The sequence below is a fragment of the Simochromis diagramma genome, unplaced genomic scaffold (genome assembly GCF_900408965.1).
Source record: "Simochromis diagramma unplaced genomic scaffold, fSimDia1.1 OVJJ01000443.1, whole genome shotgun sequence".
Lineage (NCBI taxonomy): Eukaryota > Metazoa > Chordata > Actinopteri > Cichliformes > Cichlidae > Simochromis > Simochromis diagramma.
In genome coordinates, this window is record NW_024387268.1 from 282753 (window position 1) to 299302 (window position 16550).

The 16550-nt window shown below is 44.3% G+C and overlaps 3 protein-coding genes across 18 annotated transcripts in view; 1 reads left to right on the forward strand and 2 right to left on the reverse strand.

The window, feature by feature from the left end:
* LOC120715479 (disks large homolog 1-like) overlaps positions 1–2424 on the forward strand; it is a 101037-nt gene extending 98613 nt beyond the window's left edge. For all 10 annotated transcript variants that reach the window (XM_040002495.1, XM_040002496.1, XM_040002497.1 and 7 more), the window contains one exon: positions 310–2424. In XM_040002495.1, coding sequence (XP_039858429.1) covers positions 310–416 — 107 coding nt within the window. In that variant the 3' untranslated portion in view covers positions 417–2424. The remainder of the gene's footprint in view (positions 1–309) is intronic.
* A 3456-nt stretch (positions 2425–5880) lies between these two features.
* LOC120715480 (zinc finger protein 260-like) lies at positions 5881–11675 on the reverse strand. Its single transcript, XM_040002505.1, has 2 exons — positions 10548–11675; positions 5881–8279 (listed from the first exon to the last, which is right to left on the reverse strand). The coding sequence occupies exons 1-2, from the start codon at positions 10726–10728 to the stop codon at positions 6286–6288; spliced, it is 2175 nt and encodes a 724-aa protein (XP_039858439.1). The 5' UTR covers positions 10729–11675; the 3' UTR covers positions 5881–6285.
* Positions 11676–11802: 127 nt separating this feature from the next.
* Positions 11803–16550, reverse strand: part of rasal2 (RAS protein activator like 2) — a 63248-nt gene continuing 58500 nt past the window's right edge. For 6 of the 7 annotated variants that reach the window (XM_040002483.1, XM_040002482.1, XM_040002480.1 and 3 more), the window contains 2 exons: positions 14001–14088; positions 11803–12500 (listed from right to left, as the gene is read on the reverse strand). In XM_040002483.1, coding sequence (XP_039858417.1) covers positions 12333–12500; positions 14001–14088 — 256 coding nt within the window. In that variant the 3' untranslated portion in view covers positions 11803–12332. Of the gene's footprint in view, positions 12501–13712; positions 13744–14000; positions 14089–16550 lie in introns of all 7 variants that reach the window. The other variant, XM_040002481.1, reaches the window with a different exon arrangement.

Consider the following 16550-nt stretch of genomic DNA (forward strand, 5'->3'; position numbering starts at 1 on the left):
AGGAAGTCCGAGAAATGAGCTCGAAGGATCGATCAGCCAGGTTTAAATACGTTTGTAGTTTTATTTTTATGGGCGGAGCTTTTAAACTTCGAGATGAAAGGAGTGTTTTGATTGGTTTCAGACACAAGCAGCGCTCTGACACGTCCACAGCACTAATGACATCACAGCTGATGCAACAAGAGCCACCAATCATAACTTTATTTACAAACATTTAAAAACGATAATAAACGTCAGCGGAGTCGGGATGAGTGATGTACGTCTTTGATGATGTCACGCGCTCGCCGCTGACTCTGCTCTGTGTGTGTGCAGCCATCGTGCAGGGCGACACGCTGGAGGAGATCTACGACCAGGTGAAGCAGATCATCGAGGAGCAGTCGGGTCCCTTCATCTGGGTTCAGTCCAAGGAGAAGTTATGAAGACGGCCGCTCCTCCTCCTCGTTTTGACGGACGAGTCGACCTGCAGACGTCCCCTCCCCCACGCCTCACCCTCCACTCGCCCCATCAGCGACGCAGCGGCCGACCCGAGTTCAGTTTAGCTTCTTTTCTTTCTTTTTTTGCCTGATAAGACTTCATGTTTGGGTTTCCTGACCAGCAGAGCAAAGCACACAGGAAGTTTGATGACATCACACTCACCGCGGTACAGCTCCTTAATGTTTAAGGGAGGAGAACTTTAGAGGAGACGAGGAAGGTACCTGGAAGTGACGAGAAGAAACGTACGAAGTGGATTTTATGTTTAGTTTTTTCTTTGTGGGTTTTTTTTCCCTTTTTTTGTCTTGTAAGGTAAGCTGGTGGGCGGAGTTTCAGTCTCAGGCAGCGTCTGTCGGTCCGGAGGAGGCGGAGACACAAAAAGCAAAACTTTGCACGTTTGAGCTTTAACAGCATGTCAGTTAATCCCGTTTATTTTCCCATCAGCCCCGTCGCCTCACGTCTGATGTCACCGCTTTTCTCTTCTGCTCGTTTTTTAGACTCTACTCACGTTTCGTTTGTTTTTTATTTTCGCTCCTCGCTGCTGCTGGATGTTCGTCAGGACGCTGCGAGGTTCCTGCTCTGCTGCTAGAGGGCGCCGCAAGGCTTAACGAAGGAAAACGACAATTTCCTTACTTTGTTTTTAGAGGAAACGGTTTTAACATTTATAATTTTCTGTCAATGAGAAAGAATCTGACAGATTTTCTGATTTCGGGGATGAAAAAATAAAAGCTCTGATGTTTCTGCAGACGTCGAATCGTTTCTCACCAAACCACCGAGACAAAGAGACAGAAAAATATTTTTATAGATGAAAATAAGCTGAGTGCAATCATCAAAAATTATAAATCATATCTATAAAAAATATTTTATTCATTAACGTGTTTAATTTCACTAAAACACCAAATGCAAGACAGAAATTCCAAATATGTTTATTTTATTACCAGAAAAATCTCAATATTAGAAATAACAAAAGAATCTAATAAAATCAAACTATTTTATTTTACTAAAGAAAATTATCTCAGAATTTTATGAAACTCTGATTATGCCAAATATGGTTTATGATAAAATCTAATTTAAGATAATTAAATATTAAAATCAAGAAAAATGCAACAAACATTTTCCGCCTGTTACAAAAACTGCTCATAATTAATGAAAAACCGATTTTTATGAAAGATCCGGAACAGCAAGGAAAAAATAATCTAATACAAAAAGAATTTGAATCACCAGAAAATGCAAAACAAATTTAATTTTTTTTTAACATAAATGAATTTAGAAAAGCGTGAAAATTTTAAGTTTAGAATAACTTAAAATCCCAAATCCGTATTTTATTTACAAACGCACCAGAATCATAGGACAAAATAGATTTCTTAATATTTTATTATAACCCCTAAAACCTAAAAAGTAAAAGATTTTATTTTACCAAAATATAAAACTTCCTGAAAACAGTGAAACAAGAATTATAATAACTTTTATTACAACAATCTATTTTATTATAATGACATTATAACTGTAACACTTATGAAAAATTAAAAATATTTAAAAGCACGTGAGAGCTGCAGGACAACACGAGGAAGTAACGCCGACGTTTACGAGCGTCTCGTTCTCGTGAGATCTGAACTCCTGATTTTAGATTCTCTTCAGCTGATTTTTTTTTTTTTTTTTTTTAATTCTGGTCTCTTTTTTTTCTCACTTGGACGAGTCCACAGTCGCGTGACGCAGTGGCGCCCTCTGCAGTTAGAACCCCGCCGGTCGTCGCGGTGACGTCCATCAGCGTCGCCAGTGTCTTACCACAAAAACGATGTCGATCATGCGATTCGCGCGGCGAGCCCGGAGACGAGCTGCCACCTCCGGGCGTCCACAGGTGTCGGAAACACGATTATTGTACAATGAGATTTTGACAGATATTTAACCCTCGGTAAACTGCCTATTTTGTTATAATAAAGTCTATATTGAACTTTACTTAAGCACTACTACTACGGGAATTATTTTCTTTGCATTGTTAATCATATATGAATAGAAAAGTATAAAGATATTTGAATATGAATATATATTTTTCTTTTTCTTTGATCACCACCTCCTCTGTCTTTTAATTTTCTTTTTTAAGCATAATAAAAACTTAACAAGAAAACCTGTGTGTTCATTTATAAAAGTCACACTTCAGTCGGCCTGCCTGAACACGTGCTGAACATTGAACGGGTGACGTCCTCCACGACGCCTGAAGATTTCTGAAGAGGAAGAAGAAACCCTCGTCTGTCCCGACGTCACTGAAAAAACTGCATTTTTATTTGATCTTCAGAGTGACGCTGAAAAACTAGTTCATGCATTTATTACTTCCAGGCTGGATGACTGTGATTCATTATTATCAGGATGTCCTAAAAACTCCCTGAAAAGCCTTCAGCTAATCCAAAATGCTGCAGCAAGAGTCCTGACAGGGACTAGAAAGAGAGAGCAGATTTCTCCTGTTTTGGCTTCCTGTTAAATCCAGAATTGAATTCAAAATCCTGCTCCTCACATACAAGGTCTTAAATAATCAGGCCCCGTCTTATCTTAATGACCTTGTAGTACCATATCACCCTATTAGAGCACTTCGCTCTCGCTCTGCAGGCCTACTTGTTGTTCCTAGAGTATTTAAAAGTAGAATAGGAGGCAGAGCCTTCAGTTTTCAGGCCCCTCTTCTGTGGAACCAGCTTCCAGTTTGGATTCAGGAGACAGACACTATCTCTACTTTCAAGATTCAAACTTTGCTTTTTGCTGAAGCGCTGTAGTTTACATCAGGGGTCTCAAACGAGCTGTGGGCCACTGCTGGCACTGTCATCTAATGTGAGGGACACCTTAGTGTTCACATAATGCAAAACAAACCAGAAAACACCCACAAATATTTCCCAAATTTCAAATATTGTATAAGAGGACAAAACTGCTACTGTTAACGCAAATTTTTCTTTTTCCTTCCTCTTAACTGAAGCCTTCAATGAACTACCAAATAAACACATTGGTCCTCTCTTTCTGGCCACACATGTGGCAGCACCCCTGCTCTCATTTTATTTCTCATTTTTCTACGTAGCGCCAAATCACAACAACAGTTGCCTCAAGGCCTCAAGGCACTTTCTATTGTAAGGCAAGGCAAGTTTATTTGTACAGCACAATTCAACAACAAGGTGATTCAAAGTGCTTTACAGAGACATTAGAAACAAAAACAAATAAAAAGCATGATTTAAAATTGATTAAAACAAGCAAACAAACAAACTAATTAACAAACAAACAAAACAGTATATAAAATCAAAACAGATAAAATCAGAACAGTAGATAAAATCAGTAGTTAAATGTAAGTTTTGAAATTTAAGCTTAAAAGTGTGGATTTGGTGCTTTATTCAAATGCAGCTGAGAACAGTTGAGTCTTCAACCTGGATTTAAATAAACTGAGTGTTTCAGCTGATCTGAGGCTTTCTGGGAGTTTGTTCCAGATATAAGGAGCATAAAAGCTGAATGCAGCTTCTCCGTGTCTGGTTCTGACTCTGGGAACTGATAAAAGACCAGATCCAGATGACCTGAGGGATCTGGAAGGTTCATACTGGGTCAGGAGGTCACTGATGTATTTTGGTCCTAAACCATTCAGAGCTTTATAGACCAGCATCAGAACTTTAAAGTCTATCGTCTGACGGACAGGCAGCCAGTGTAAAGACCTCAGAGCTGGACTGATGTGGTCCACTTTTCTGGTCTTAGTGAGGACTCGAGCAGCAGAGTTCTGAATGAGCTGTAGTTGTCTGACTGATTTTTTAGGTAGACCTGTAAAGATGCTGTTACAGTAATCAAGCCTACTAAAGATGAATGCATGGACTAGTTTTTCCAGGTCCTGTTGAGACATCAGATCTTTGATCCTTGAAATATTCTTGAGGTGATAGTAAGCTGACTTTGTTATTGTCTTAATGTGTTTTTCTAAGTTTAGGTCTGCATCCATCACTACACCCAAATTTCTCGCCTGGTTTGTGGTTTTTAGATGTATAGATTGAAGTTCTCTGGTGACCTGTAATCGTATTTCTTTGGCGCCAAAGACTATTACCTCAGTTTTGTTTTTGTTTAGCTGGAGAAAATTGTGGCACAACCAGTCATTAATGTCCTCAATGCATTTACCAAGAGCCTGTACAGGGCCTCGGTCTCCTGGTGACATTGTGATATATATTTGTGTGTCATCTGCATAGCTGTGATAGTTTATTTTGTTGTTGTTTATAATCTGTGCCAGTGGGAGCATGTAAATGTTAAACAGAAGGGGTCCCAAGATGGAACCTTGGGGAACTCCACATGTGATACTTGTCTGCTCAGATGTGAAGTTACCTATTGATACAAAGTATTTCCTGTTTTCTAAGTATGTTTTGAACCAGTTTAGTACAGTTCCTGAAAGACCTGCCCAGTTCTCCAGTCGTTTGAGTAATATGTTGTGGTCAACTGTATCAAATGCTGCACTGAGATCCAGTAAAACTAAGACTGACATTTTTCCACTGTCTGTATTCAGACATATGTCATTGAACACTTTGGTCAGAGCGGTTTCAGTGCTGTGGTTCTGTCTAAAACCTGACTGGAAGGCATCGTAGCAGTTATTCTGTTTTAAGAAGTAACTGAGCTGTTGAGAAACTGCTTTTTCAATGATCTTACTTAGAAATGGGAGATTTGAGATCGGCCTGTAGTTGTTCATTTGTGTCTTGTCAAGATTGTCCTTTTTCAGTATAGGTTTGATTACAGCAGTTTTTAGTGGTTCTGGAAACACGCCTGATATTAAAGAAAAGTTGGCGATCTGTAACAGGTCTGACTCCAAAGTCTTTGAGACCTTTTTGAAAAAACTGTACAGTAGATTCTACAATAATACATACAGAGAAAAACCCAACAATCAAATGACCCCCTATGAGCAAGCACTTTGGCGACAGTGGGAAGAAAAAACTCCCTTTTAACAGGAAGAAACCTCCGGCAGACCCAGGCTCAGGGAGGGGCGGGGCCATCTGCTGTGATTGGTTGGGGTGAGAGAAGGAAGACAGACAGATGACCACATTAAAAACGCAGACATAAGTGAACACATTAGCTTTTGACTCTCACTGAACTAACAGCCTCTGCGTGTTTGTGTACTCTGCTCATATTGTCTTCCATTAAATCATTTTTTTTTAACATTGCACTCAAAAACAAACAAATCCTTCTGAACAAAAAAAAGTAACGTCACCCAATATATGGGCCACAAGTTTGAGACCCCTGTTTTACACACAGTATATATTTGGCACTTTAGGCTTGATTTTACTTTCAAATATAAAGTGCTTCGAGTTGTTGTTGTGATTTTGCACAATATAAACAGTACAATAATAGATGAGCTGCTCCACCTCCTGAACTACAACCACCTCTGTGGCACTCGGCGCTGTAAGCACGACTAACACGATGTTCATTTTTATTAATGTCTTTATTGATAGAAAGCTTTGCATCACTGCTGCATTCTTTGTTTCATTTATAATATATAAAGCCCATGAATCACATCATTGACTCTAAACTGTACAAAACACTTATGGAAACCATGATGAAGCATTTCATCCAGTGTATTGAGAAAACATCGAACACCAGAATAAAAACAAAACTCAGTCCCATGAATCAGCCTTTACAGCCTGCGGTCAAAGAATAAGGTTCTCCAACACGACCTCCAGCTTACTTGACCTACAAGTTTTGTCCTTTAATCTGAAAGAACCAGTCAGTGCTGGTCACTTCAGATTGAAGTCAATCCCTCCTGGTCGAAACCGCGCCGATTCTTCCTGTTTGCTGATGACCTCAAATGTTTCCTCAGCTGCTCCTCTCCTAAGAGGATGCTGTGTGAGAGTCGTGAGCTCTCATGTGATTTTTCCACACCGTCGCATACGTAAATCTTTCCCCGCAGCTATTGCAGGTGTAAGGCTTCTCACCTGTGTGGGTTCTCATGTGAACTATTAGCGGCGGCTTACTGCTGAAACCTTTCCCACACGTTTTGCAGGAATACGGTTTCTCACCTGTGTGGCTCCGCATGTGGACTTTCAGGTAGGAGCTGCTAGTGAAGCTTTTACCGCAGAGATCACAGGCATACGGCTTCTCACCTGTGTGCACAATCATATGTTTCTTCAGATGAGAGGTGCTACTGAACTCTTTTCCACAGGTGTCGCAGGAGTAAGGCTTCTCACCTGTGTGGGTTCTCATGTGGACTATCAGAGGAGGACAGCTAGAGAAATTTTTTCCACACGTTTCACAAGAAAAGGCGCTTTCACCTGTGTGAGTCATCATGTGGTTCTTCAGTCCCGACGAGCGGCTAAATCGTTTCCCACACACTTTACAGGTGTAAGGTTTCTCACCTGTGTGGATTCTCACGTGGGCTATCAGGTGAGTACAGCTTCTGAAACCTTTTCCGCACGTTTTGCAGGAAAACGGTTTCTCGCCTGTGTGCGTTCTCATGTGGACTTTCAGATAAGCGCGGCTACTGAAGCGCCTGGTGCAGGTTTCACAGGCGTACGGCTTCTCACCTGTGTGAGTTCTGATGTGGTCGGCCAAAGTGGAGCTGTGAGTGAAACATTTCCCGCACGTCTCGCAGAAATAAAGCTTTTTACCTGTGTGAGTTCTCATGTGATTGTCCAGCTCTAAAGGGCAGATGAACCTTTCCTCACAGGTGCTGCAGGTGTAAGACTTCTTGTCTCTGTGGGTCCGCCTGTGCAGGAGCAAGCTGACGTTCTTAGTGAAGCTTTTCCCGCACGTCTCACACGAGTACAACCTTTCACCTTTGTGAGTTCTCATGTGACTCTTCAGTCCCGAAGACTGCCTAAATCTCTTTCCACAGGTGTTGCAGGAGTAAGGTTTTTCGCCTGTGTGGGTTCTGGTGTGGACGGTCAGCGAGTCACAGCTGCTGAACCCTTTACCACACGTTTGGCAGGAATACGGTTTCTCACCCGTGTGGCTCCTTGTGTGGATTTTCAGAGACACTGCTTGCCAGAAACGTTTCCCGCAAGTGTTGCAGCAGTGAGGCTTCTCACCTGTGTGGGTTCTCATGTGGCCTATCAGTGACGAGCTGCTGCTGAAACATTTTCCACACAGCTTGCAGGAGTACGGTTTCTCCCCTGTGTGGTTTCTCAGGTGGATCTTCAGCTGACCGCTGCGATTGAAGCTTTTCCCGCAGGTTTCACAAACGTGAGGCTTCTCACCTGTGTGGATTCTCAGGTGGATTTTCAGATTAGAATTACAGCTGAAACTTTTGCGGCAAAATTCGCATGCAAAAGGCTTCTCGCCCGTGTGACTTCTCATGTGGACTGTCAGCCGATAGTTTCTTCTAAAACTCTGACCGCACAGCTCGCACGTGTACGGCTTTTCGCCCGTGTGGGTTCTTGCGTGAGCTTTCACGTCGAACTTGCGGCTGAAACGTTTTCCGCAGGTCTTACAAGCAAAGGGCTTCTCACCTGTGTGGGTGCGTATGTGAGTCACCAGGTGGAAGTTACTGCTAAAAGTCTTTCCGCACGTTTCGCAGGCGTGAGGTTTTTTATTCGTGTGCTCGTCCTTCGTCTGCGACACTGTCTTAAACACTTTTGCGTAAACGCTGCGCTGCACAGACTTCGAGCTACTGTCAGTGTTACGGTGAGACTCCAGTATGAGCTGTTCTTCCTCCCGATTGATGGAAAGCTCCTCCTCTTCCTCTTTCATCTGTTCAGTCTCTGCTTCCTCCTGATTGGTGCAGAGTTCCTCGTCTTCCTCTTTGATCTGTGGCAGCTCTCGCGCTTCCTGATCCAGACTGCAGCTCCTCTCCTGGCTGCAGAGCTCTTCCTCCTCCTGTCGAATGTCTGAAGGACAAAGAGACAAACATGTTATAGATGTGATGACAGTAAAAAAAAATTAAAACCCTTTAGACAATCATCATCATCGCCGTCCATCACAACCGTGGCCTCAGGTGGGACTACTTCACACTCTGCAAGCCATCACAGTGACTGCTAGAGGTCATTACTCGACCCTGAGACCTCCAGAGAGGACTCCTTCACCCCCCGTCCCCACAACCCAAATTATGAGCAGAATCACTCCAACAGGCGACAAAGTCCAACAATCAGCAGCAAAAAGTCTGATTTGCTGCTGGAAATGCAGCTGAAGAGCTCACTGCTTGAGAGATAAGGTCTCACGAGGAAGACGCAGACCAGCTGGGTAAAGTCCCACCTGTAGCTCAGGAGGTAGAGCAGGTCATCCAGTCTACATGAAAATGCTAAACCCCAAGTTGCTCTTCGACGCAAAAAGTGCTCGTGTGGATCTGAACAGGCTCTCCTGTCCACCACAGATGCTTCCAGGGAGTCTGGATCCAACCCTGCAGACCCTCAGGTGCATTCAGTGGTGGACCAGCAGACTGTAGCGGTGAAGAGAGCACAGCTGGAAGCTAGAAGGTGACCCTGTTGATTCATGTCTCTAAGGAAGAGAACATCTGGAAACCTGCAGCCTGAGCCAATGCAGGACGTTTACAGTGAACAGCTGGACTGAATAGTGAGGCAGACTAAATCCAGCTGTTGTTGGCTGTACAGTGTTCGTGTGACTCTTTGGTGGAAGCAGAACTGGGAAGTATGGGAATTTAACCACCATCACTGGCAACCAGGTGTCAAGCAGCTCCGCCCCTGGAAGGGATTCTGTTGTTTAAACAAAGGCAGCCCACGATTGGAGGACAGCATCAGCTGATCCAGCAGCAATACTGAGCTTCCAATTAAAAGTAACTATGGCAACATTTAGGCATGGCCGCAAAAGCTGACGCAGGACGTCCACATAATGACCACGACAGCAAGGCTCGCTGTCACACCGAGCTCTGATTGGCTCCTGCCTGTGCACCCTGCTGATGACACACACCTGTTTACCTGCACACGCTCCCTTTTTCTGAATTTAATGCGGAAAAAATTACTTTTATTTTACTGTAGAATTTCCACCAGTTTACCCACAATGCACTTCTGTAATCAAACAGCCAGGTACCAACTCCTGCTCGTGGATCTGTCACACAGATGTTCACAGCTGGAGAGAGAAACATGGCTCCTGTGGATCTGTCCTGGAGGGAAATGTCCCGTTCAGTGAGCTGAAGGTTTCACGAGGAGCCGAAACACGGTCGTCAAACCGCGTAAAAGCTGAATCGGCTTTTATGACCCAGCTGCCGCCAGGTAAACCGGAAACATTAAACAGGTGAGCTCAGATTTAACAGCCCACCTGTGGAGAATCCTTTATGACGCAGATCACCCGCTTTCTTTTTTCTCTTTGGCTGTGTCCCAATTCAGGGTCTGCACGCTTGAAGTACGCGCACTACGCGTACTACGCGCACTACGTACGGTGCGTACTATAAGTACGAGAAGTGCGGAAGTGAGAGGCTTGTGAAATGGGACGGTATACGCTTCGTCGCGCTGTTCAGGTTGCCTAGCAACCATGATACTAACTGCGAGACACGTTACATACAGCTTTGTTTGACAGAAATGAAGGAGAAAAATGTGTTGTTGGTCATTCATTTTTGTCATGACATCACTTTGATTAGTTGAGTATCTGAGGCTGAGACCACAGGACTGTAAAACATGATTGTTGGGCTTCATTTCTGTGCTGAACAGTCATTTAGCTAGTAAATAACAATTAGCTAATGTTGCTCATGAGACTAAAGTCATCTCACTGTGGTAATGTAAATATAATATGGCCAATATTATAGTATTGTCAGATTATTATGATATATCTGACTTTCAGCTTGTTGTGTTTGTGGATATATGACTGACTTTAATTATTACACATTCGCACATAAATAAGTGAGGTCATATTCAGTACTTTTGACAGTTCACTCATCAGCCGCTCCCTTCTGCCGTATTTTGCGGCAAAATTCTCCACACCCACCGCCGCGCTATGAATTGTGGGATATATGGGACCACGAAGCGTGCACCGGACCAGGCTTGATATTTGGGGAAATCGACGGCGCATTTGGAGTACACTTTGAATTGGGACAGCCGTCGTCGCGTGGCGGTGACGTAACCGCACTTAAAATGCGTACTTCAAGCGTGCAGACCCTGAATTGGGACACAGCCAGTGTCTCTCTGATCGTTTCCGGTTTTGCTCACCTGTCCGGTGCGGCTGCCTGTCAAGTTTCCAGGTGATGTCCAGCAGTCTGCGCCTGCGCTCGCGGTCCATCTCCTGCTCGGTGCGTTGTTCAAACTCTCTGCCACCTCCTGCTTCTCCTCCTCCTCCGTCAGCAGTCACGGCCTCGGTGACAAACTCAGCCGGAAGTTGAAGGGAAGACATTTTTGATGCAGCCGAGAGAAAAACGTGAGATTAAACTTCAGTGAAGCTAAAGCTAATGCTAACTCCTCTGCGCCGTCCATCCGGAAAGCCCGGTGTGCTCTGCGCATGTGCGAAAAGGGATTCTTCCAGTTCCTGCCTTTCACAATAAAAGTGTAAACAACGTAAACTCGGAGGTGCAGAGGGAACCCTTTCAGAATAAAACGTGACAGAGTCCAGAGTGAGATCATTTTTTACCTTTAGTGTGTTTCATATTTTGGCTCCACGCTCCTCACTCTCAGCAGTTTTAATGAGAGCAAAGTGATATGGTACTATAAGGTTATTAAGATTATTTAGGGGCTTGTATGTGAGGAGCAGGATTTTAAATTCTGGATTTAACAGGGATCCTGATAATAATGAGTTACAGTCGTCCAGCCTGGAAGTAACAAATGCATGAACTAGTTTTTCAGCGTCACTCTGAGACAGGATGTTTCTAACTTTAGAGATGCTGATCAGATGAAAGAAGCAGTTACAGATCATGTCCTGGTCAGAAATGACTCGCTGATGATGTCATCCAGACTGGTGTCAGTGGGAAACACAGCAGCCTCCTAAACTTCTGCCCGAGACTGTGACACCTTAAAATGATTTCTTTCAAAGTTTCATGATAAACATAGTTAAACGCTGCCATCGCCTCGGCGGCGTGAATGTTGGGGTAGTTTTGAGCTTTTAACGATTTCACTGAACATAATGACGGTGCGGCTTAAATCACAGCTGATGTTTGGTGAAGCGTCTGTTTGCAGCTGCTTCTACATCATGTCCAGGTGAACCTTTGACCATTTTCGTCATTCCTACAAACAGCCGCAGGGATTACTCGCAGTCTGACCACCACAAACAGCCTCACGAACGCAAACTGAGCCCGACGGCAGTTTATACCAATGGCGATGGTATAAAGGAGGCGCTGATGCTCCTCAGGTGCGCGCTCACCTGTGGGACTGATGTTCGTTTTCACTTCAGAACAAAATTAACATGAAATAAGAGCGACGGCAGCGTGAGCATCAAAGAAACACGAGCACGCCAAACAGGAATCGGACCACAGTCAAACTTTCAGGTAGACTTTATTGTCAACATAGGGACAGCAGACAGGCGTGACCTTTGACCCTGATCCTCCAGGAGTCTGTTCAGTAGATCAGCAACAGGACGAGAACGAGGGGGAATAAATTAAAACCCAAAACAACTCGTCAGGTAAAAAACAAGAACAACGGGAACTCCACGCTACGAGAAACGAAAACAGAAGCTTCGAAAGAAATTCATAAAAAATCGATTAGAAAACGTTTCAGTTTTTGGTTTATTTCTTCCTCTCTGTGCTTCTGTGACTCTCACACACACACACACACACTCGCTCTCTCACTCTCACACACTCACACACACACACTCGCTCTCTCACTCTCACACACACACACACACACACTCGCTCTCACACACACTCTGTACATCAGATCAAACATCAGTATTTACACTCGTGTTAATAGATTCTATATCTTTAAATTCTCTCTTTGATGTCCGCAGCTCATCTCGTGGGTGAGGGAGTTATATACTTTAAACCCCACCCCCACCCAGGGCAGGACCAATCAGCAGCTGCTGTTCTTGAACTCTCCGTTCTCAGTGATTGACAGCTTGGTGGGGTTGCTTGGCGACAGGCCGTTGCGAAGGTTGGGCGTGCTGTAACGCTCCTTCACCTGCGTCAGCGCCGCCATCAGCCGTGAGTTCGCCGCATCCAGGGACCCGATCCTTTTCTCCTGATTGGATAAAGATGAGAAGGGGGGCGGGACAGGAAGTCAGACCGACAGGTAAACAACAACAACAAAGCAGTTTGGTGTTGATCGGAGAGTCGGGTCAAAACCACACAAGGAAAAATAGAAAGTAACATCCCTTAAATCCAAGAAACTTTAATGAAACTTTTATTAAAATACTGATTAAACGAGGTGACGGATAAGAAACAACTAAAGAAAAAAGATTTTTAATAAAAACGACTTAACCCTGAATCCAAATCAGGCTTTAATGAAAACATTTCAACAGATTTCTGAACACTAATGGATTTATCAGTGAAACATGTTCAGTGACACAAAGTTTTCTACAAAGAGAGAAAAGATCTTTAATCGGACACGTTCAAATAAAACCTGCGCGACCGACGAAACGATTTGGCCTCTTAACGCAACATTAAATGATTTAAAGGTTGAAAAAAAGACCAGCTCACACAAAATCTAAAAACGGTTCAGTTTAATAAAAGTGGCGATGTGGTTTTGACCCGACGTGAAAACAAAAACAACCACAGGAAGTTTGAGGGCAGCAGCCGAAAATATAAACAGCAGCCCAAAAAAGCTCAAACCAGCGAAAAAACAAAAAGGTGAAAGTCCAACGCCGTCTCCTGAGCCTGCTGACGACTCGCTTTATTTTGAAAGGGTGAACTAGAAGCTGTGGTGGTTTACAGGGAGGGGGGGTGGGAGGTGGTGTGGGGAGGGGGAGGTGGGGTCTGCAGCCAAACTTAAACAAAACCAGCCGAGAGCGCAACACGCCGACACACCAACGTATTACAGAGCAGCTGGAACCAGCCGTCAGCTGAACTACAGGAGCCCCCGAGGCCCAAGAACGACTTTGAAGATGAAGCTGAGTGAAAATATTTAATTATTAATAAATGTTCTTATTTACTGTGACTGAAGGAAGGACGCTGTTCGTGAACAATAACGTTCTTTTGTCAAATTGACAGTTTTTTATCCCCATGTGAACCAGAGGGGGGCGCCCACCAGGGGGCGCCGACAGCTGCACTAATCCTGAGCTCTTGATAAACTCAATGCTGAAACTCTGCGCTCTGATTGGCTGGTTCAACAGGTGTCAGGTGTGTTGGCAGTGTTTTTTTCCCCCCTAAAAATAAATTCATAAAAACAAAGAACACACAGCGTGGCGTTGGTGGTAGTGGCGGAGGAGGAAGGGGCGGGGCTACAGTTACTTGCCTGATTGGTTTATTTCACATCCGTTACTGACCTGAAATCAGTGGAGAGACTGTGAGACGTTTCAAAAGATTTAAAGTTTCCGTCACAGCTGCTGCTCGAACACGACGCATCACTGCTTCCCTCTGAAACCCATTACCTGTGGCACACCCGTGGCACAGGTGTGGCACAGACCCGTGCCACACCTGTGTCACAGACCCGTGACACACCTGTGTCACAGACCCGTGACACAGGTGTGTCACGGGTGTAACACACAGGCGTGTCACGGGTGTGTCACGGGTGTGTCTGTACCTGAGCGTCGATGATCTTCTGTTTGGCTTCGATCACTGCCTGCATCTCTGCGTGGTCCCGCCGTAGCTCCTCCTCCACCGCCATCAGTCTGCAAATGTACAGAACATCATCATCATCATCATCACCTTAAATATCAACATCTGGGTCGTGTCCAAATCCATGGGCTGCGTCCTCCTGGGGACGCATTTGTAGGCCGCTTACGTCACAGCGACGCGCCGAAGGCCGTCCAAATTCCTCCGAATGCGGCCGACACACGCGTCCTCCTTTTCCCCGAATTTGAAGGATGGGTCAGGTGTGTCCTTCGTGGCCCACCATATCCCAGAATTCATAGCGCAGCCCAGCCAATTCCAGTTTCCAACAATGGCGGCCGCTATTAAGTTTTAATATTACTCTTATTAATCTTTCTGGGTCACAAAATAAACTTTTAACATATTTTCAGGCGAGACTGTAGCTGTGTAAACATCAAATATCTGCTCGGTTTATCAAGATCTCACATATTTGCAGAGGTGCTCCGACGTTTTCAGAGACGTCTGTTACCCACCAGCTGGAGAGCTGACCGAGCGCTGGAGGGTCACTGGAGCCGCCGAGAATTAGGTTAGATTTATTATTGCTTAAACGTAATATATAAGTACCTGAGACAACCTAAACATGTCATTGTTGGGCTTTTTTCAGTGTTTTATTTGTTTGTGAGTAAATCGGTTTGGCTGAGATTAAAGTTATTAGATTAGATAAAGTAAAACTTTATTAATGCCCCGGGTGGTTTTCACACAGCTGAATAAACGTCAAACAGAAAACTGATTAAACAGACGTGTGAGACGGTCGAGAGTTTACTCCAGTGTCCTGTTACAGAGGGATGCAAAAGTTTGGGCAACCTTGTTAATAGTCATTATTTTCCTGCATAAATTGTTGGTTGTTACAATAAAAAAAATGTTGGTTAAATATATCATAGAGGAGACACACAGAAGTGAAATGAAGTTTATTGGATCTACAGAAAGTGTGCAAGAATTGTTTAAACAAAATCAGGCAGGTGCACAAATCTGTTGTCATGTCATTGATTCCAAAACCTTCAGAACTAATTACTGGAACTCAAATTGGCCTGGTAACCTCAGTGACCCCTGACCTACCTACATACACAGGTGAATCCAATTTAAGGGGGTCAATTGTAAAGTTTCCCTCCTCTTTTAATTTCCTCTGAAGAGTAGCAACACGGGGGTCTCAGAACAACTGTCATCATGGTGGGAAGGACACAGAAAGCTGCCTCAGACAGTTACGCCGTCTGTCTCCACAGTTACGAACATATTGAGGCAATCAAAGACCACAGGCTCAGTTCAAGTTAAGGCTCGAGTGTCAGACCGAGAAACAGACAGGCGCAGTCGAAGATTGCAGCGGTCCCAGATCAGATGTACACACTGGAACTCTTCCCCATGTTGCTGTCTGTGTTTATTGTGCTGTGGTGTGTTGATATCTGTGCATTCCTGTATTATCCTTCTGTGTTACACATTTCGATGTTATTTTTCCTCGCTACCTGGCCTGACCTGTCTCCCCAATGTGATGTTTGTGTATTGTATGTACATGTATGTATTGTATGGCAAGGTCTGTCATCTCGGTTGTGGGCAAAAGACCTGCAACTGACAAATAAAGGCTATCTCATCTCATCTGGACAAGCCAGCTTCATTCTGGAATAAGCTGCTGTGGACGGATGAAACTAACATTGAGTTATTTGGCATAACACGGGGCGTTATGCACGGAGGAAACAGAACACAGCAGTCCCAGAAAAACACCTGCTGCCTCCAGTAAAATGTGGTGGTGGTTCCATCACGCTGTGGGGCTGTGGGGCCAGTGCAGGGACACATGGTTTCCACTCAGTATCAGCAGATTCTGGAGACCAATGTCCAGGAATCAGTGACAGAGCTGAAGCTGCGCCGGGGCTGGATCTTTCATGCAGAGGAACAAGGACAACGTCCTGGAACGTTCATCTCAGCCCAGACCTGAGTATTATTGAAACCTGTGTCCATGCTCAGAAGCCATCAAACCTGACTGAACGAGAGATGTTCTGTAAAGAGGAACAGTCCAAAATACCTTCAACCACAATCCAGACTCTCACTGACCCACAGGAAGCGTGTAGAGGCTGGAGTTTCTGCAAAAGGCGGATCTGCTAAATATTGATTTCATTTCTTTTTTTGTGGGGCCCAAATTTATGCACCTGCCTGATTTTGTTTAAACAGTTCTTGCACACTTTCTGTAAATCCAATAAACTTCATTTCACTTCTCAAATATTACTGTGTGCGTCTCCTCTATGATGTATTTAACTGACATGTTTTATTGTAACAACCAACGATTTATACATAATGAGTATGAACAAGGCTGCCCAAACGTTTGCATCTCACTGTATATTTTAGACAGCAAGGAGCAGACGGCTGAGTTCATTAAACTCCACCGAGTCAGCGGCGACACACATCTGAAGGCTGGACCGTCCAATTCCACGGCCGTTTACTTCCGGCCGACCCGACCTTCTGAGGACCCGGCCTACGTAGGCCGGGTCCTCAGGAG

Excerpts from the sequence above, each read along its gene's own strand:
- LOC120715480 (XM_040002505.1), bottom strand. The coding sequence starts at position 10,728 with ATGTCTTCCCTTCAACTTCCGGCTGAGTTTGTCACCGAGGCCGTGACT. Across the intron at positions 8,280-10,547 it reads CAGGCAGCCGCACCGGACAG|ACATTCGACAGGAGGAGGAA; the intron begins GTGAGCAAAACC and ends TTTGTCCTTCAG.